The 21,540-nt window shown below is 41.6% G+C and overlaps 2 protein-coding genes across 5 annotated transcripts in view; one reads left to right on the top strand and one right to left on the bottom strand.

The window, feature by feature from the left end:
* Positions 1–21,540, bottom strand: part of LOC131671857 (probable beta-hexosaminidase fdl) — a 46,126-nt gene that overhangs the window by 15,251 nt on the left and 9,335 nt on the right. For all 4 annotated transcript variants that reach the window (XR_009302580.1, XR_009302579.1, XM_058948626.1 and 1 more), the window contains exon 2: positions 10,102–10,162. The gene's annotated coding sequence lies outside the window, so the exon portion shown is untranslated. The remainder of the gene's footprint in view (positions 1–10,101; positions 10,163–21,540) is intronic.
* Positions 5,610–15,375, top strand: LOC131671858 (uncharacterized). The gene is made up of 4 exons (XM_058948628.1): positions 5,610–5,753; positions 10,212–10,490; positions 13,641–13,797; positions 14,323–15,375. Exons 2-4 carry the CDS (start codon positions 10,324–10,326, stop codon positions 14,692–14,694), a joined length of 696 nt encoding a protein of 231 aa, XP_058804611.1. The 5' UTR covers positions 5,610–5,753; positions 10,212–10,323; the 3' UTR covers positions 14,695–15,375.

Here is a 21,540-nt window from a genome sequence, read left to right as displayed (position 1 = left end):
TGAACAGTTGCCGGTAACAAGCGAATTACGCTATAAATTTTTGATTTGACAAAAATATGCATGGATTTACGTCTAAATGTTCGATCTTGAATCAAAATTGTACATGTTCTGGACATTTTCCATTGACGTCTATATAAAGGATTGTTGGGCTGTCGAGGTTATAATTTGCCAAGCTAGAATGATTTTATGTAGCAAAGCGAGTCCTTTTTTTCCGGAGTAAGGGAAAAGAAAAAAAAAAGGATGATAACGAAGAGAAAAAGCAAACAATGTAGAGTAGACGCCATCAGTCCAAACAGAAACAATAATATTCGTACGCGCGAGATCGGTCATTGTATCGTTCGATAGAGTGCACTGTCCGTTTGGAATGATGGAAGAGTCGAGTGTGACCTTGCAGCGGTAAAAGCTTCGCAACAGTCATCCGATACTCGTGTAAATATTGGGCCTAGCAGATTTCGCGCGACAGAGCGCGAATGGCAAATTGTTCCGTAGGCTGCGACCGATGGATAGTCCTGGGTGCACTCAACCAAAGCGCTCTCATTAGAGTCGAATCAAGCGTCCGGGAATAAAATAAAGTTACATAGTTAGAGAGCCGAGAATCCAGTCAGACTTCGACACTGCATATCTGAGAGATGCTTTTTAAATTCCTCGGTGATTCCGAAAAAGTTAGGCCGGTGCATAATCCGACATTCGAGAAAAGAGAGAAGTTTGAAGAACGATTCGATCGAGCGTGTCGGATAAAGCCACCGCTGGCGGCGAGCTCGCTTGCGTCTTATCGCGTGTATGCGCGCAACAGAAAAATCGGGTTGCCTCGGTGTCAGAGCGCCGCGCTTGTAAAATGCATGAGGGGCGCGCATGTGAATGCAAATGCGAATCGATGTGCGCGCGTGACTTTGATGCATATATCCCTCCTTTGTCGAGAAAACCAGCTGGATTTTCATTTGCAATGGGATTCCCCCCCCCCCCCCCCTACAGATTTTTGCCGCAACATCGACAATTCTCACAGGTGTTACGTCACGGGCAGAGAGTTAGTTTTTACGAAACGTGATGATTAAGCGCTCGCGGAGATTAGCATAAAGCTCCTTTGCTAGCCGGGAACTTTTCATTGCTTTTGATTCATTATGACGCGCAGCACCGTCCCCGCGCGGCAGCTTAATTTTTGATGAAAGTCAATATCCAGCAGCTTCTTTCAATATCGATCCCGCGCAAATTCACTCGTCGGCTAAAAAGGGAAAACGAAGGGAACCGCCATCTCGAGAAATATCCGTGGAAGATTTTTCCGTGACGGAAATTCGAGGAACGAGCGGCGATCATTCGGTGTGCAAAAGGAGACCAAAGGAAAGGGAAGCGGCTCGGTGGAGCTCGGTCGCAATGAATAATTTCGCCCTGAACTGGCGTAAAAAGGCGCTTATTAGCAGCATAGCCTCGATATTTCGCACTGCTCGGCTATGTATTATTGGACGTCGGTCCATTGGCTCTTTGTTCCCTCTGCGACTTTAAAAGTACGTTTAAACATTTCTCACAGTTGTGTATTTGGCTTTTCCGAGAATCGGCTGAACACTTGTGAAAAGCAGGGATTTCTTGCACAATAGTTCCGAGTGCTTGTGCAGTAACAAGTCGACTAGATATTGATCGAGTCTTTGGATGATCGATAACTGTCAGAATAGATCTGACGGCGGACGTGGCATAAGCAAATCCGTTAGCCATACAATGTTTTACGGTAAGGCTGTACACCCCTCGATTACCTCTTTTCGTCTTGTACTACAGCTTTGAATTTACTACTTTGGTATTATTCGACAAGAATGGCGATTACTCAGTTGACGCGAAACGACACAGAGAACTCGATATTGCGTCGTATTTGACAGCCTCTTTCAGGTTGGAAAAATTAGTTAAACTGAATTGTTGGCCAATTCTACGATCACTTGTGTAAGCGAGCGTACTTCGTGAATAATAAATCTTAAAGGAATTAAATAACGTAAGTGCCACTCTATTTCGCGGTAATAAAATACGAGCACAGTCGTTGACACATTTAAGATGTAACAAGAAGTTGCGAGAGCACTTGTCAAATAAAAGGAATTCTCGTACAATATGATCTTGACGTCGCGAACAATGCCGTGCTCAAAAAACTTGAACATTTCGTACCCAACTTGCGCGCAGAAACAAACATCGTATACCTCGAAATTTACACGTTCAATTCTATTACTACGCCCTTCGATGACGCTCGTCTATTTGCTTATTCATATATTTATTTGAAATTTTCCGATTGTAAATACGACAAATGCATCGCGCAAAGTGTCTTCAATGATTGCGATCCTTCGAAACTCATTAGCGATGATTTTAGCGGTGAAAGATCTAACATTTGGAGAATGAAAAAAATACCATAAATCTGTAAATTCAATTTCCCAACAATTCCGATCAATTTGGACTGCGACGAGCAATTTGTAAATTAGCAGTTAATTGGTTTTTTTTTTAATTATTTACAGCTCGGACATTTTCCTCTCTCACTGATTCTGCAGTTGCGCATGCAATTAAAATCCATTTAATCGAAGATCGAGTAATTGGAGAAAGCGATGTAAATAGAACACGAAATATGTTTATTTGATTTCGTCGTAGGATGACAAACAGCGCGTTCACGCAAACGAGATAAATCAAGTCACATACAGTCGATGTAAGTAAATTTTATGTATTGAATCTGAGCTTTCGACTAAAGAAGTTGTTATAAAATGTGTATCAAGAACTGACTTTAGAATTACTCATTATTTTTAATCTTTGCTATATCGCATCGCAGATTATTTTTTCAATTTGATCACGTTGCTTCAAGTAATAGTTTTCACATTCCAAGATATTTTTCGATTATTAAACGTCTCTTTTCGATCGATTTAATAATTATTTTTCAATATTTGGAAATATAAAACTTTTTCTTCACGCACGGTTATTGAAAATCAAATAAATAACATTATATACGAGTTTCATGCATGTTGTAAAAAACTATAAATTAATTAACCGCATATTTTCAAAGAGCAGAATCAAAGAACATCCTACCAGCATCGTGAAAGAAATATTCGTATATGAAAAATTGCTCTAAGGAAGCAATTTGCTTTTATTTCAACCGAGAAAAATGAAATTTCTTTCATTCTGTATTAAAATTTTCATTTCTCAAAAAAAAAAAATGGTTACGTATAGCGTTAGTCAGATGGACTGACACTTGAAAGATAAAAAGAAATATTGCAATGATGGGTTTATTAAATATATTACGGAAGGGAAGATGACTGATAACTCAATGAGTTTGCCAAAAAAAATCTTGTGAAATGAAATGGCTTTTCAAGTAATGAAAACCCCCACATTTTTCGAAAGTAGTCGAGATATATCCAAAACCAGGGAGATAAAGCAACTCTGAAGCCAGATTATACTTTGGTATACAGTGTCGTTCGCGAATCCGCATTTGTTGAGGCCGCCATCAATAAAATGTCCTAAATCAATATTTGATTTCAAATAACAAAACATAATCGAAAGATTATTCGAAAAAACTAACAATATTCACCTCCTAAATTTATGTGCTCTGAATAAATTCAATCCAAACCACGATTACTCGCCTCAACGAGCCACTTCACAAAGCAAATAATTGTTAAAATAACATCAGCCGCCTTTCCCACTACAGCGAATTCCATGATACATGACATCCGAAAATTGCCAACATTAATAAATTTAATTTGAGCATAAAAAAAAAGCCGGCATCGCTCGCGGCTGCGAAGGTAGCCAAAAGATATTCTATAAAAATTGGACAGAGTAAACGACACATTCCACGCCGAGATTACGGGATATTTGAAAATTCTCTGAAGTTAAACACACCAGCGCGCGTAATGCACAAACGTGTGCGAGGTCGATAAATTCTTCGGGTGAGGGGAGGGTCGCGTGCGAGTCACTTTTTCTTTTTTTTTTCCCTTTTGTCTCTGGCGTTAATTTACCTTGTCGACTGGTACGTCTCTCGTCGTCTGGAGTCAGTCGCAGCTGGATTTTTAACGCGTCGACGATTAAAACTGCAGTCTGGTGAGTGCCTCCGGCGCGTATACACGAAGCTTGTTAGCGCGCTTGCGCTTGGTGCTTCGCGTTTTTCGCGCCTTCAAAGTGCCCGGTCCTCCCGCAGGGATCACCGTTGCGTGATGATTTTCTCGTTAAAACCGTCTGCGCCCAGCTCGGTCTTTTTTTCGCCGCTGGAGTAGGCGCGAATTTATGCGCGGCCTTTTTCTCCAATCAGAAATTCTCCGCCTACTCTGGTTAAACTTTATGAAATTCGCCGCTACGAGCTGCACGGAAACGCGTGGAGGGCCACTGAACTTTTATTATGTTTTGTTGTTACGCACGTCAGACTTTCACGATGATGCTTCTTTTCTATACAATCTCGATATAACCTGGGAAAAACACGAAAGCTTGCAAATATAAAAGGCAATCTACATGTGGAAGGAATAATGCAAGAGGTAGACGATGCAGAAAAGAGAAGCGGTGGAGGCCAATATCGCAACGCCAGCACAGCTGCCGAAAGTCTATAGGGAGGAAAAAAATGAATAAAAAAGCTGAGTACTATTAGAAAGAGGCAGCTGCCGTGGCAACGTTGAATTCAATATACTAAGAAATAGAGCTTCCGCCCCCCCCCCCCCCCAGCTCTGTCTGCGGCTGCCGAGAGACATGCGTGTGTACACAGATACACGAAGAAGAAGAGCTGTAGCTACAAGTTTTTTCCTCTCTCCTTGTGATCGTGTTTGTTTTGGGAGGCTTTTCTCGTTTTACGCGCTGACAAGTGTTTCTTACTGAATAATTCATCGAGACGATCCCATCATTAATCTACGAAAAATCTCCTCCCTTCTTTCCCTGCTGTACTACGCCCGAAGTGAAAACGCGTCTTCTTACGCCCGACAATGGTGCCAAAATATGTTTGGCCGCTGAGGGACCGCTTTTTTCCTCTTTTAGTCCTGAAATAAACGATACATCGAAGAAGCAAAGAAAAGTAATAGCAGACTTTTCACCGGTGGAAAGTTCCGTAGAATTCCAGAGTAGCATGATCCGAACATTTATAATGGATCATTTTAATGATTTCTACGATTTGGGAAACGAATTTTAAAAGAACACAGTGTGTATGACAGAAGCAGCACAATTCAAAAAATTAATTATCAAAGCCTTTGCTATCGATTTTTCCAGGAAAAACACGTTCATCGATCATTCAAACTCGATTAACACCCAAAATATGTATATTTCTGTAAATCATTCTTTGAATTTACGAAGTGCAAACATTCGATACACATTCGCGTATTATAACATATCCGATGAGCGCGTTGAAAGAAAAAAAAGAATCCTCGGACATAGATATCTGATGAAAAATTATGCACGTCACTGTTGCGACTTGTAAGTAATGGTGACGAATAAAAAAATAGAAAAAGAGACAGCTCTCTGCCCTCGACAACGAATTTCATCTCTCTATCTCTTCAATCGTATATAACGAAACCGAGAGTGAAGCCTTCGCCCTCTCCTTGCGCAGGTAGAGCGCGCGCGCGCATACCACGTCGCGTAGCCATAGGCAACGTAGAGCCGATGACCATCACACAGTCGCGGCCGCGCCGCACGCCGACTCACATCACTCGCTCTCGCCGTCGGGCGTTTCGCATTAATTTACCAGGGAATACAGTGACTGCGCAATACAGTGACTGTGCTCAATGTAATCATGCCACGACCGATTGCCTTGGATTCTTTTGTGGCGTTTAAAGGTATTCAGGTTTTTCAATTTCCATATTTCAGCGACTTTCGTCTGTTTTTATTTTCTCATGAAGATTTTGCAAATTAGTAAGATCCATGCGCTTGGGAAATATTGCAATACTGACTGAACTGAGGGCGTGATTCGTATCAAATACATTACAATTACACACTATTACATTCGCAATTTGTATATCAAACACGAAAGTTATGGTCGCTTTTAGAAATCGACGACATTCTAATGTAAAACAAAAATGCAACGGTAGTTTCTTTTTCCTCGTGTTCTTTAGCGCTTGCATTTCGAAAATATTTTTTTCGCGCATTATAGGAAAATGACTAGAGAAGCCACGTCACAGTATATATTTATACAGCTTATATACCATGTTTGCTATTAGTTCTGACGTGTTAAAAGAACACCGTACTGATGTGTAGCTAGACGAACGAGTCGGTAGTAATATATTCACTTTCATTAGCGCTCATTTATTTTTTAAATTATAATGTAGATTTGCGTTTACACGTAAACTTTATATCAAATCCATAATGATGAATAAATAAAGTAAAGGGGTTTATTTGTTTCAGATTAAAAAATTTACAATAAATATCTTCGCAAGTCCAATTAATTTGCCTCAATTTACTCATTAACGTATTAATGTCATTTATTTATAGCGAAGCATAGTAAAATGTAATGAATAGTTCGTATTAAGCGCTGCTCATTGATACGCGAAAGGATAAATAAGTGTGAACAATTACGTATTTTAACCCTGTAATGTGCATGTAAATTCGTTTTGACTGACTTCGCGAAAGATAAAAAAAATTCCAATCTTCTCAAGTCTTCTCGCGTAAGCAACTAAAAAAGTGCGGAAAGAGACTGTTTGTATCCTCGATAAGCCAAATCTTTGCGGCCCTCTGTGCGGCAGTGACCCTCTTCATCATGTTTTTCTTACTCACAGTGCTTCATTCGCTCCTGTGTCTAATTTGGCTGTGGAAATTTGCGTTTAAATCGGCTTTCCTCTCTCTCTCTCTCTCTCTTTCTCTTTTTTAACCACAAAAGCTAAGAAACAAAGTGATACGAATCGACCCGACTGTTTATTACGTAAGCAACGTTGCAAGGGTTCGCTTCGATTTCACAAAGCAATTTGCGTTTGAATATTTCTTCTTTCTTCTTTCGTTTAGTCGTTGAAAACAGTGCTTTGCGAAATTGCGTAAATTACGAAATGATTGTTGTTTTAGGAAACAGGATTTGGATGTATTTCATTTTTACAGTGGGAAAACTTTTTTATTGTAAAACCCGAAAAGTGTCAGAATTTGAATTTCAAAATAAATATTTTTATAACTACATTTTTATTGAAAATCCCTGAATTATTGAATTAAAGCATTATCTGTCGCGTTGATTTTTATATATTTCTCGTTCAATTGACATTTACTCGATATTGTTCAAACATAAAAAAAAGTAAAAAAATTTCCGCAAGTTCCGAAGGTAGAAAAATAGCGTTAATGACAGTTTTCATCGACATAAAACTTGATTACCAAAAAGTCAATCAAATAACTAACATTGGTTCAATAGCGTCACATTTCGCATATATAGAATACGATAGAATATTCCGCTGAAACACTCGCAAATAAAAGACGCAAAAATATACGAAAAATTGACTTTTGTATCCACCAGTACATATACCATCAGTATAAGCTTCCATTGAATGGTTACGAGCGAAAAAATAGAAGAAAAATCGCGTCGAATTGTTATAAAAAAAGTACTTCCACGTGTAATTCCCACCTTGAAAAGCAGAATATCGGAACGAAAAAAAAAAAAAAAAACAGCGAGCAAGCTTGAATTCAACGATGCAGTCCCAGGTGTACTCGAAAGCTCTCCTACAAAACAAGCATGGAGAGAGAGAGAGACGCCGGCGTCGCGTCGGCGTCTCGTTGCGTGGCATGAATAATGCAGGCGGTTGTACGCGAAAGAAAGAAAGAGAGAGGGAGAGAGAGAGAGAGTGAGAGAAACAACTCGCGGGGTCGTTACCTCCATCGTCGACGCAACGCCCCGCTGTTGCTGCGTGATGGCATCTTTGCACGATTTGTTGGCGATTTTACCGTTGCTGCTCTTGTCGTGGATGCATTTGATTATTATACATGCTCCCCGCCGTAAAACGCGAATTGAAAGCTCGGATGTATGCGACGCGTACGCTTCCTTTCGGATTGCTCTCTATACGCGCGCGAGAACGGTGAGAAATGAGCTGTTGTTATTGGTAACTCTGACGTTTTTCCATTTGCACGGGCGAGAGTTGAAATGCAATTACGCCCAGAGAAGGACGGGTCAGTCTGGTAACCCCGATTGTTCTTTAGATATATCTATACCGCTTTAGAATCAACGCAACTACCGCGCGAAAGTAGGATGAATGGCCTTTCTATTGTGTGTGAGCGCACTTGTATAAATAGTTACGCGTGCAACTGTAACATTATTAAATTGGCGTACGAGGTGCATTTGGAACGACGCTCGGAAAGAATATCGTGAAAGACGTCGACAGCTCGTCACTTTGCGCGAACCGCGTAGCGTTGTATTAATTACGTAGAGAGGCCGCTGTGGCAACTCGCCGCATTGCCGTCGCGGCGTAGACAATTCCAGTGGAACGTTCGGTGTCTCGGTCGCGGGGAGGCTTGCATCGCGCGCGGTTTCGAAAGGAATTCGGCGTGAAAAGGCCGCGGCAAAGAGCCGCCGGTGCGGACGCGCCGAGCTCGCGCGTTCGCGAGAACACCAGCGCACCAGCAGTGAACGCAGCGACGTCGCGTGCGCGACGACGACAGTGACACTGACACGTGGGGATCGGTCAATAGTGCGAGCGCGCGGCGAGTATGCCAAGTGCCGCCCGGAGTTGAGAGTGTAGAGCCGACTCGAGGACACTACGTATGCAATGCGTATACGTGGAATCGACCCGAACGCCTTGCCGCTCTAATATAAAGAAAGAAAAAAAAGAAACAGCCTACGCGTGCGAGTTTCTCCCCTTCCTCGGCTCTTTAAAAACCGTGCGTACGCGTCGATCGATGCGATGGAAAAATTTATGCCTCCCCTTCAAAGGCGCCAGCACCGAGAACTCAGGAGTGCATTAGTTTTCTGACCTGCCCGCGGAAAAGCACACAATGCGCGTTTTTATTATTCAAGCCCGCGCGGCGTCGACTCGGCCATCCGTTGTTTACGTCCAAACGCAAACAGGCGAACAGCAGAAAGCCCCTTCCGCGCAAACCGCTTGGAAAGAGATGTCGATTCATTAGTCCGGGGTTATTAATCTGATTACCTGACGTCACGAAGCGATAATCGCGCGTCGTGCAGCGACGGAAATAACCACTTTGTGCCTATTTGCGTGGCTGCGGTAAAAATAGATGAGCCGCGGTCGCGGCGGCATCGATGGGAAACCAAATTCCCTCGACGAGCGCACGACGTATCTTACACCTGTGCGCCAGCGCCAAGAATAGACCGGCTAGAGTCTATAATGTGCAATCAAGGATAGTTTTAAATAGTCTGTTATGGGCTTAAGGTCTATAGGGTGAACGACCAGTGTGTCGCAATCTATATGCACTCGGGGCACGGAGCGTATACACAGTGTGGGTGCGCTGAAGAAGAGCCAAAAGAACCACGACTCCGTGCTGAATACCTTTGTAAAGAAATCTGCGTTCGCGTTTGCGCGTGCACCCACCCGCCGACGCCTTATTCTCTCGCGCGATGAAGGATATTGCACGAAATTGTAAGAGCGCGAGTCACGTTTCGGGGCTAACGTCGGGCGAATACCAGCGAGACAAGATATAATCGTAGGGCAGAATGTTCCCCGCGTTAAAAGGAAAATGTCATCCGGTGAGAAATTGGAGCTGCTGCCGGCATCGGGCTCATTCGCCATTTGTCTCCGGTCTAAACATTTTATTACGCCTGAGGCGTACCAGCTCCCCCGGCAGTTTTAAGTGGTACGGCTACGGCTTTGATCGGACTGGAAAGCACAACGGAAATAATTGCCGTGAAGGAACAAGACCTGCTTAAGCGCCGGCTTTTCTCTACCGCTAACAAGACTCGCTAACGATCCTCCGATAGAGACGTTCATAAAGTAGTAGCGATCGGGTAACTCAGATTCGCCGTAGATTTGAAAGTGCTCGCCTCGCTTATTCTTGACGAGAGCCTATAACGTCGCTTCGATAGCGGAGTATCATCATTGCTATATGTCTTTAGACGATCAATGTCTCTGCGTTGGATATAAAAATAGTCACGATTGTACGGGCATACGGAGCACTTTGTAGAAGTAACTTATTCCCGACTCCGTTGAAGGTGATACAATGATATATATTGTTCGCAGATGACTACACGCTGAAATAGCATCTCACCTTTTAATCCTGTCGGTCTTATTAGTTGCCTCATCCAAAATCTTCTGCTTGCGTTCACGACCTGCAATCAGACAAACGATAACATCGGTGAACAACTTTGTCAATTTCAGAGTCATCGTTGAATTGAAGCGACGGACAAAGTGGTCAATCGAAATGAGATTGACACGATCATCGCGATCGGCGCGTGCTTCTCGATGAACGGGAGGACGATCGGCATTTTCGATGAAGCGTCTCGCAGTCATATCGGCGGTGCACACGGCCCAACTGTTGCAGCACGCCAACAACAGTCAGCAAGGCTACAATATGACCGTAGGCGTTGGTCCCGGTGCCGGCAGATCCGCTCGTTACGAGACCGATTTGCACGGCAATGTTAATATTCTGCTCGGAGGGTGAGTTTTACCAATTCAATAAATTGTCCGCATGTAGAGACTGTGAGCTTTTTCGAAGCCCGAAATGACCTCGTTCCTGGGGCCGGCCAAGCGGTGGCAAAAAAAAAAACAAAAAAAAAAAAAAAAAAACAAACATGTATATTTTGATAGCGGCGCCGATGAGAAAGCACTTTGCATAATTTATGCCCGACGAAAAGTGCACTCGTTATCTCCTGCCATCATTTCCGAAAATAGATTGGCCGGATGCATTTTTCATGATGCGAACAACTCGCACGCGTGGCGCGGTCCAGATATAAGAGACGCCGAGGAAAACGAAGCTCGGAGGAGGTGCGAAATAAAAGCTCTTTGAAGTGCGTGTCAATCCCGTATATTTGTCGGAGCTTTCATTTGAGGATTTTGCGCGCGCGGCGTCGTAATGAAATGCATGTTTGTCCTGGAAAACGGCGCGCTCAAGAATATTTCACACTCTCTAAATGAATTTTATCCATTAACCTCGCTCTCAATCCTGAAACGATCGCAAATGTATTTAACGGGGAAACGAGTAAGCAAGCGAAAGCGATAAATTCTTTGAAACATTCTTGAAGCCGTAAATTTTTCCGGGCACAGCGTATAATGAATTGAATACGGCGATCGTATGAAAGGCGACCCGCGCGCGTGCCACGCTCTCATCTCGACCGCCTTTCCATTTGAATATGCGATTATTCGACACGATCTTCGCGTTGCATTATAATCGGGGCGGCTACGAAATCTCATATATGAAATGTTCTTTTCGCGTTGCGCCGTCAGATTTTTCAAAGTAAGAAGATTCATTTATTCGAAAATTGTATCTATTAAAACTGCGTTTTATTCGCCAAATTGCTTTGAATAGATAATTGAGCCGTTCGGCTTGATGTTTTCTTTTCTCATCAATAATAACTTATACTTGACGAAACTTTTCCACGCGGCAACTTTGAAGACACTTGAAATATTATACCAAAGCAGGTAAAGCCGATCCTTACAGAAAATATCTCTTATCGAGTTTATGATAAAGTTCTTTGGAGATTCATTAGCAAGTTACAAAAAAATTTTTTGAAGCTGCTCGAGTAAAAGCCTTATAAGGAATTCTCAGAATTTACATCTTTCACATTTGTTTCTATTTAAAACATAACCCATCCTTAAATATTTTTTAAGAAGTAACGAAGTTAACGTTTTTAATGGTCCAAACAAATTCAGACGTTCTAACGATTTGCAAAAGTTCACTCGACATCGATTGCGCTCTTTTTCGAATAAACTGACTGGAGCCTCGGCATAAAAGAAACCGACCTCCTACCATTCCCCGGGGTGCGATTCACGTGTATAGCGGTGACACAAAGGAGCTTACGACAAATTAAGGTGGCGATTGCTTTGTAAAAAGTGAAAAAAAAAAAGAACAGTTGATCGTTTTCAAAACAAAAGCCATGCAGATTTCAAGATAAATAACTGATGGGAAAAGTTGTGCGCATACTGTCGAAAAATTATTAATCCCTTTTTTATCTCGAAATAAAATAGTCTTCAAGTGTAAATACATTTGCCCTGTTTGAACAAAAATTTAATGCTTCCAAAGCGATATTCGTACAAATTTTGTTTTCACCGCAAGAATCCACGTAAAAAATTTACAGGAGCCATTTCAACATTCGCAGTTCTTATCATCAAATGTCAAATGTATTTTTGCATTATAAAAACTTTAGTCGTTTTCGCGAAACAAGGGCATTGCCTCGTAATTCCGAAGTTTCTTTATCAACAAAGGCAATACGTTAGCGAGATTGATAAAAGGAAAAAAATGCTCGGGTTATCGTAAACGAACAGCTATTATCAGACTCTGCGCGGGCCAGGTCACGTTACAGACCAGGTTCTACGTCATTTGGAGAGTCAGCGAATGGAATGGGTACTTTGAGGGCCAAACCGTGTTATTAGAGACGTGCGTGCTGGAGTGAGATTGGAAAAAATTTATGGACAACTAATTGAGTCTCGTAAAGCATTAATCTACAGGTCATTGATTCCAAATGTCCTATATTATTTACTGAATACTCCATAAGATAGAACGATGAAAACAGCAAATATCCCGTGATTTTTCCAATGTTTCTAGGGGACAGGTCTATCTAAGACAGAATGGAAAATATACGTAACGACAAGCATCGAACCTTCAATAGCTGCTTGTAGCATACGTGTCAGCTGGATACACAGTGAAATGTAGATAATTGAAATGCCGAAAATCGGGGGCGCGTCGCGAGAGACAACGTTGTCGCTGCCGCCGCGTCGTTGATCGTGGAGGGTATACATCGATACGACGAGAGGATCGCGAGGAGCGATTGGTATTTTGTGCGTTATGTGTCCACACAATTGGCTTCCGCTCGGTCGCGTAACGTTGCGCCGCCGCAAGCTCGGATAGTTTTCGTGCGTTGGAATTTATTTATTTTTGCGCCTGATTACACTCGCTGCTACGTCTACGGGTTGGGTTGGGTTTGAGGTTTACGCTTAGCTCGAATTCGTGGAATTTTCGAAATTCGATTGCGTTCGCTTTGCCTTCCCTAGTTGATAAGCAGCTTTGCAGTCTTGAAATTGGAAATGTTTACAACTCAATTTCGTCAATTCAAAATGAATCCATCGACGTAAATACTTTATCGCCAATTTCTTTTTCAAACAATGATAATTCGCGTTTCGAATGCACCTCTTTTGCTATTTCCTAGCGAAATACCGATACATTTCCGCATTTTATTCACTCAAACAATTCCAAATAAATATCTATTTCGAGACGTTGCGCGGAATATGAATTCAAGCAAAAGAGATCATCAATTTGTCGAACCCGCAACCATAAACAAATTCATCTATCGGATTAAAAATCTCTCAAATAAATCTCTTAAAAAAAGGTCGACTCAGTCAGCGTATCAAACACCCTCGCGTGGCGACAAAATAATAAACCGCAGCCTTCGGCCTGTCCCTCTTCCGAAATAAAAATGAAAGATAGAAGGGTGGCATATTGGAAATATTTCTTTCCAAAATTCGCAGACTATTTACGAACGGCGCTCCGGATTTTAATAACGAAAAATATTAGTCGCCCCTTCATCGTAAAAAAAAAATTGTTCAGACGTCCGATACTTTTTAATAACCGTCTGTTGTATATATTGTACACAGTGCAATGCTGGGTGGTGTGATCGTAGTGGTGTTTCTGGTCTGCTACTGCTGCCATAAAAACATGAGGAAGCACCGGCCACACGAATACTCGCAATACTGGCGTCCCGAATCTGACGTACACAGTCTCGAGGTCTTCACTATGGACTCGCACGCTATGGTAATAATCATTATTGGCTATCACTGATGACCCTATTTTTCCGACGATACAAGTATTTTATAAGGTTTTTAATCTTGAGGGAATTCTAAGGGAAGGGAACAAAAACTATTTTTCAAAGTTATCTTTCTAATTACAAAAGTACTTTAGATATTAAGTGTTAGTATTTATCACTAAAAAAGAAAAGTCAATCGATCATATTAATTTATAGATTCGGCTTCACGTTTAATTTGTACTGCGGTCAATTAACAATTAAGTAGTAAGAAGAAATCGCATACTACTAACCAACAATATTTACTCAAAACGATAATGACGTTTCCAAACAATTATTATAAATTTTATTTGATTACAACGTTGAGTCAACGTCTCAAAGCGTATAATTTATCAATGCAAATAGCTCGTTCGTCGAATTCATGACCCGCAATATCCCGATCAAACATTCATAAAAACCTTCGACGCGTTCAGCGACTACATTGTCATCGAATCATCCTATCAATCGAAGTAATGATTAAACATTGATGCCGACAGTGCTACGAGAGGAACGCAATGTCGTTGAACCATTTGGATGAACTGCCAACGTCCGTGACAGCGACGACTCTAACATCTCTACCTGCTCGTCGGCCGTCGACTCCAGGACCACCACCAGCTTATGAAAGTCTAATCTTTAAACCTTACATGACATCCCCATCGGACAAGAAACCCGATTTCAGTTCGTGTATATTACCGGTGCCCATAGACTTGGAAAGAGGTATGCATCAGCATCGCCATCATCACCAGCATCATTGTCGATCACTCGGCAAGGACGAAGAGGATCATTCGAGCAGACACGTGATTGATCACGACGAAGGATTGCCATCATACGAAGCCGCACTTAAATTGGAAGCACAAGGTTACGTCTGAATTGAAAGATATCACGGGAGACTGTGATAGGTTTATATGTACTTGGACTCTGATTGTTAAGTGCTACATATGTAGGCATTGAGTGATTTCTGCAGGATGAACCGCTTGACAGTGTCTTGTGATACAGTGAATTGACGTCAAAAAGTGCGCCGAAGATGTATTACTGTAGGATTGTTTGTTCGTAAAGTTACACATTAGTTCGACCGATATCGAGAAGCAGTTGTTTGTATCCAAAGACTTGATTTTATTGAAGATTGTTCAGTTGATTGTGTTACTTTTAGTATAAATGTACATATGTAAACAGATAACGTAAAAATAAGAATCGTCGCATGTAGCAATGAGCTTTTCAATATAACAATGTATTGTTCAACACCAAGATTTTTTATATTACGCGCATTTATCAGCAACTTAAGATGAATCATAAAGTATTATAGCTTGATTGTAATTGAACTTTCATTTCGTTTTGTTACAATTATGGCCAAAGCTCTCAATGTCTTATGAGAAACGTCTGTATTTTTGTATAATACATCATTAATAATTTTTCTGTGAAATCTTTGTTCTCAAGGATGCGCTCCTTTTTACTTTTTTGACTCTGAATAAACTGTCTTGAGGAATTATAAAGCTTACTTTTTTAACGTCGTTAATTCATAAGTGTTAACGCACAGTGCACAACTTTCAACAATTCAGCTTTACTTTTGTTAATCGTAAAATCATAATCATGGTTGTAATAAACCAAAAGGAATAAATTTACATTTGGAAATTGAATTTTGCAGTATTAATATTTAAATATTATAATTTAAAAAGAGAGATGCCTTAAAACTTAAAAGTTACTAAAGATTAAATATAGAAAAATTATTGTATCCCGCCTAGCAGCTAAGTAGAAATTTCTTTTACCGACCAAGCTGCTCGTGTGGTTTTCCTTTGCAGTATTAGCGCAAGGCGATAAAAAGCAGTGGTAAAACATCGATGGAGCGCCTCAAGCAGTAAAACTGGAAAAGCTCGGCCTGTAGTTTTTCCAGGGATAAAGTAGAAATCTGTACGTCGCTCCATAACAAATAATGAAATTTTTATTTTTTTCGACTGCACCGTAGATCGATAGTTTATTAACTCGTATAACAGAGTCAATTGAAATCCATTCAAGTCAGTCCGAAAATTTGAATCAAACGGCTGGTATTGGCACAACACCGCTTACTGATGTCTAGATTTACAAAGCAGTAATTAACACTTTATTTGACAACTGGTGAAATTTAAATTTATCACCAAATTCATTCAAAATATCAAAGTAAGCCATTAAAATGACACAATGGTCGTCTATAGATACAATGAGGTACCGTGATTGACGGACGGTAAACTCATTGTTCCGTAACCGCGTAAATGCTCAAACTAAATGTTTCCAGCTACCATTGGAAGTGCTCTGCAAGCAATTATCTCACCAAGTAAACACTTTACACTGAAACTCGTTTTTTCCTACTTTCCCGTAAATGAATTGAAATTCGCTGAGCGTAGATACATACAATGCAAACTTGTGAACATTTCAATTCTATGTCCTTTACGAAATGTGTATTCTTTCTTATCTTTATGTTAGCTTTAGTGATCGTTTATGCTATCGTTTCTTTTCTTCTCTTTTTTTTTTTGAAAGGATGTAGAATTTTTAAAATTATTATACTATAATTAGCGGGATGAATGGTAACTTAATGAATTTTTATGGAATTTCATTGATAAAAATGATAATTTTATCACGTTGACATTCGAGCCGTGCAGAGTATATAATTGCTCGTGAAGCGGAAATGGAAAAAGGTATATATATATGTATAAAAATAAGAAAATCAATTAACTTTAAATAAAAACTATATATATTTGTGTAAAAATACGAACACTGACAATTTAAAAATAAATTATCGATGTTGCTCGCAAATGACTAAAACACGATCAAGATACAAATGATGTTACAGTACATCTCGCCAATATAATCCATAAACGGAAAACCGTTATCAAGGCTGAGTACTAACGGTATATTCGTCGATTACAGTCTATCTCTCTCTTGGTAAAGAGCAGTTCCTGGGAGAAAAAATGGTACATGGTAAAAGAGGTACAACAAAATAGAGCAGCAGGGAGACGCGAGGATAGAAGCCGTTCTGTATACGTTCTATAGTAGCCAACAATAGAGTCACGCGATATAGGTATATACTCCTTTCTCTCCTTTCGCGACGTCGTAATTGTGCTTGGCGTCGCGGCTCCTGGGCGCCAACTCCTCACACACTCTTATACGAGCAGGACTTTACATGTCGTCGTCGACTCATGGGGATTTCTAACGATTTTACCAAGATGCCAGACGAATTGCAACGAAGAACACGAACATGTAGGACTTCTTCTCCCGAGTTTTACGCTGCATTTATTCGACAATTTCTTTTTCTTTTCCAATCGTTTTCGAGACCGTTTTCAAGAAAACGATTCGCAATAGTATAGAATTGCAATGCAGGACGTTCCGGAGAAAATTTATGCCAACGCGAAAATGAGTAAAATGTAAGAGATACATTTCGTTGAAAGTAGCACGAAAACTATTTCCTTCGTAATTAAAGAAAACACTTATACAACTTCTTGTTTGGTGAGAGTTTCCAACAGATATTTTCTTGTAATTATTTCTCAAAAGTTGCAATATTCTCACGCTGGCACGGCTGTTATTTCGAAAGCTACCGAATACTTTCCGAACAAGTATTTTTCACGCGTATATGGCAGAGAACGCCTCGGAGCAAGATTGGATTGCACGATCAAATTTCAATCGCAAAGTATAAAATTGGAAGGATGTTTTAACTATGACAAACGAACATCTCATAGCGCAACGCAACTGGTACTTAGGGCCAAGCGAAGCCATACTTGAAATAAAATAAAAAAGTTCCGAATCAGTGGGAGTTTCGTTTGCCAAACGGATATACAAGCAGAGCGTAGCCAAGGAGAAGCATCTCCATTTGTAACTTGTCGGACGTGAGATGGAAACAGAAACTCGAGTAGAATCAAGGATGAATTGACTTGGAAACGAGTTGTAACTGCAGGCGCGTCTGCCTAAATTATCGCGCCGCAGCGGCAATTTTCATCGATGCCCGAGCGCGCCAATCAATCGGGGAGGCGAATTCCGCGGGCAAAACGCTGCTGTGCAATTGAAAGATGAGAATCGTCTGATAAGCCGCTAATTGGCTGCTAGTTTACTTCGTGCCCCCGTGTGATTACCGGCTATAACGACACGCGTAATAATTCATGAAGATATTTTTTGGTCTCGAGGAGGAGCTTATAGCGTACCCTCTACAAGAGAAAATTGCATATAACTGTAGGTATATCCGACGTCAACTCGTAATTCCTTGCAACGTGCTTTATTTTTCATGATGTAATCTGCTATTTATTTATAGATCCTGCGATGCTCTTTTTTTCGTCGTTCAATTATTTCCAGATTTTTTAATGGAGGCTTCTCGTGGTTGATCAATAAGTGGGATGTTACTCAATTACCGCTGGCTGCTACGTAGATTTTCAATCGATGCATTTCCAGTAATATCAAACTTCATTGTTCGCCGGAAATTGCGTGCAAGCAAAGTGATCTCGAAGCTGATTATAATTACGGGTTGGCGCATATTCGCGTCCGCGAATTTTTTCACAATTTTCCTTTTCCATTGGTACAAGAACAAATCTCTTTTTAAAGTTCAACAAACGCAAAGTTACGGCTAATGTTTTAGTATTAAAAGTTGATATTAATGGACCTGCAGTACGTTATCGCCCAAGTTTTTGACGAGTGGCAAACGCAGTGTTACTCTTTCACGATCCTAACGCCATCAATATACCGATATAAAAGTACACTCGTAGAATATCCTTTAAAAATTTCACATACATTCGACCTCAATAGCGACAAATAAATTTTAAATAAGAAAAAATATGAGAGCAGCGCGCAGCGATTTGTCCTGATCGTTGCTGCATTTTAATCCTCACGTACGACTCGTCCCTCGGCGAGAGAGAGAGAGAGAGAGAGAGAGAGAGAGAGAGAGAGAGAGAGAGAGAGAGAGAGAGAGAGAGAGAGAGAGAGAGAGAGAGAGAGAGAAGATCGGTCTTCGCGCGCGACGATAAAATGATAAAGGAAGAGAAAGGGCGGAAAGTCGAGTAACCGTCGCTGAATTGAAATGTCAGGCAAAAGTTGTTCCTTTCGTTTCTTTTCCGAAGAACAAAAAAAAGAAAAACCGAGCAATGTCGTACTGCACAAGCGAGCGAGCTTAGATTGAAGTCTGACGAAGCGTTATGCGCGCACACGCGGAACACGGTCAAAGATGAGAAAAGGAAATTTCTTTTCATGCCTCGCAGTCGACTTATTTAGCTGCGGCAGACGTAAGAAAATTTTCCTGGCTGTGCTCCAATGCGATATTTCAGCTGTTACGCTATGAGGTAGGCGGTAAGGATAATAAAGAGGGAATAAAATAAGTTGGCGCATGATAACTTCGCGGCAGACACGTTCTGGAACATAAGGACTTGGCGTCTTTATCAGTCGTTCGTGTTTGATCAATTCACTGCGACGCGGGCGACGCCGACATTTTCGCGAGCAAAATTATTGCTGCCAGTCTGTACTCCTGCGTCTTCCTTGCGCGTATGAGCATTGTGGCTCAAGATTTATTTTGCGCGCAATTCATTCGCGTCGGAAAGTGTGTTTGTTTCCCCGACAGCCCAAATAAAGTTCGACGTTGACATTTATATTCTATCTCTAGCCGCCGCGCGATATTGCTGCATTTTCCATTTTCGCAGGACTAAAATAGAAAATCGATTTCGTTCCAGCAGTACTCTTATCACCGATGGAGTTAAATTTAATGTTACTGCACTCAACGTCGCCGCAAGTCCCATTTTTTACTCCTTAATCTAAGAAATTGCCAATTGACGATTCCAGCGACAGCAAACGTAGACCATCGAAAGCTGACACGATTGCCGCTATGTATCTCGTGTGAAACTGCGAGCTGCGCATTTATATCGGTACGCGTTCATTTCCTAATTGCTCGTATAGCAGGTCGCGCGCGCACGACTGGAATTTGATCGAAAGCGCGACGAGAGTCCTCGTATAAATCGAGCTCGTCACGACCGGGGCCCAAAGAGCTTTGGCGAACGTGAGCAACTTAATGAGCTGTCGGCGCGCGAGAGCGGGGCGATGTTTTAACGAACGACTGTCAGCCCAGCCTCGGTCGCGCCTGCTCTCTTCGCGCCCGCAGGCTTTCAGAGGAGAGACGTTTCCGAGCTGTCGAGTAGCGCCGCGAGAGGCTTAGGCCTGCCGAGCTTTAATTGCTTTGGCTGGCTCGTCTAGCCACGATTTGTATTTTCAGCCGCGAGATTGCGTCGCTGCGTGTATACTTCGCCGTGCGCGCAACTGCAATTTTGCCCCGTGTGTCCGCGCTGCGCACGGCCGCCGATCGCCTCTGCAAACTTATCGCGCACGGTTTGCAGGCGCGGTAAATGGATCGTAACGAGTGGCTATTAATTAAGCTAAGTGGCGCACGCGAACGAGCAACGCTCGTCCGCCATGGCAAATGACATCATGCGCGAGTGGGGCAAGACGTTGCGCCGACAATTTGTTCCTCCAACGAGATTAATTGTTTTCTACGAGTTATCTTGCTCGACGAGCGCTCGCTGCGTAGCATCGATCAACTGCTTCGGATAGGTGCACAAAGCTAAAACCGGCCTCGATTGAGTCGCAATCAAAGCTCAAGTCGACAGGTAACAACGAATTTGTGCTTTATGCGTCTCGAAAAGCAAAGTCGAAAGAAAACGTTCACTTATATTAGCGCACTGCGGACATGCTGGCTGCTGGCACACAATTGTCGTTCAACTATCATTAAGCCCGAATTGAGAGTAACAATTAGGAGTGTACTTTGAAACGTGCTCGCTGACTTCAACATCGAGGGATCAAAATCGCCAATTTCTTCTGTCCCGCAACAGCATCTCTAAATACCGCATCGAACGGCGTCGTACAAACTCCATAAAGCGCAATATCAGCAACGACAAACTGCATGGGATTCGGTAGAAGCTCCCGCGCGCATTAAAATTTAAAGGATCATTAAGTTTGCGCTAACGGCACCCTGTACGCGGAGCAGCTACGAACGCGCGTAACGTACGTCATTGGCCTATATGTACTATAGGAAGCACATGAACTCCCTGGCTTCCCTCTCCCTTTCGTCAGTGACGCTCGAAAAAAATTTTTTCTCACCGCTCCGTTGGTTCTGCATGCGTCGTTACGCGCTCACTTAAGAGATAAAGCTGACTTGGCATGGTTGCTGTTATCGTTATGCAGAAACGGCGCTCGATGATTTTCACGTCGGCACGTTGACATTGGCGCCGTTACCGCGGAGAGAACGATAAAAAAAGAAAATCTTTATACACTGATGAAAATCGACTTTCTCTTTCGTTGATTCGATAAGTGGGTTTCATTTTATATTGAAAATCTTGGAACAGCTGTGTTTTTTTTCCAACTTGCGAGGTAGTTCGTACGTAATGGAATTGAGCTGCATATCCGGGGCACGCTGATTTAACTCCTCGATGAACAAGTCGTTGAACTGCACTTGCAGTTTTTCTATTTTAATAAGAAAAAAAGGCAATATAATAAATCTATTTTTTCTTTCTTCAGGGGCTAACGGCTTGACTTTTTTTTAATTCGAGGCGATGATTTCATTTAAAAAATTATATCAAAACTCGAGTAAATAATGCAGCCTCGAAAACAGAAAATGAAAACAGAATATCATAGCTATCGACAAACGTAAGATTGGTAACTCAATAATATTTGCAACAATCGCCACACAGACCGTTCTATTATCTTAGCGAAGCAATCAAAATGAA

The sequence above is a fragment of the Phymastichus coffea genome, unplaced genomic scaffold, assembly GCF_024137745.1.
Source record: "Phymastichus coffea isolate CEN01 unplaced genomic scaffold, Cenicafe_Pcof_1.1 PCOF00137, whole genome shotgun sequence".
In the NCBI taxonomy this organism is placed as follows: Eukaryota; Metazoa; Arthropoda; class Insecta; order Hymenoptera; family Eulophidae; genus Phymastichus; species Phymastichus coffea.
This window is presented reverse-complemented; position numbering and strand designations above follow the sequence as displayed.

Excerpts from the sequence above, each read along its gene's own strand:
- LOC131671858 (XM_058948628.1), top strand. The coding sequence starts at position 10,324 with ATGAAGCGTCTCGCAGTCATATCGGCGGTGCACACGGCCCAACTGTTG. Across the intron at positions 10,491-13,640 it reads GTTAATATTCTGCTCGGAGG|TGCAATGCTGGGTGGTGTGA; the intron begins GTGAGTTTTACC and ends TATTGTACACAG. Across the intron at positions 13,798-14,322 it reads CTATGGACTCGCACGCTATG|TGCTACGAGAGGAACGCAAT; the intron begins GTAATAATCATT and ends TGATGCCGACAG.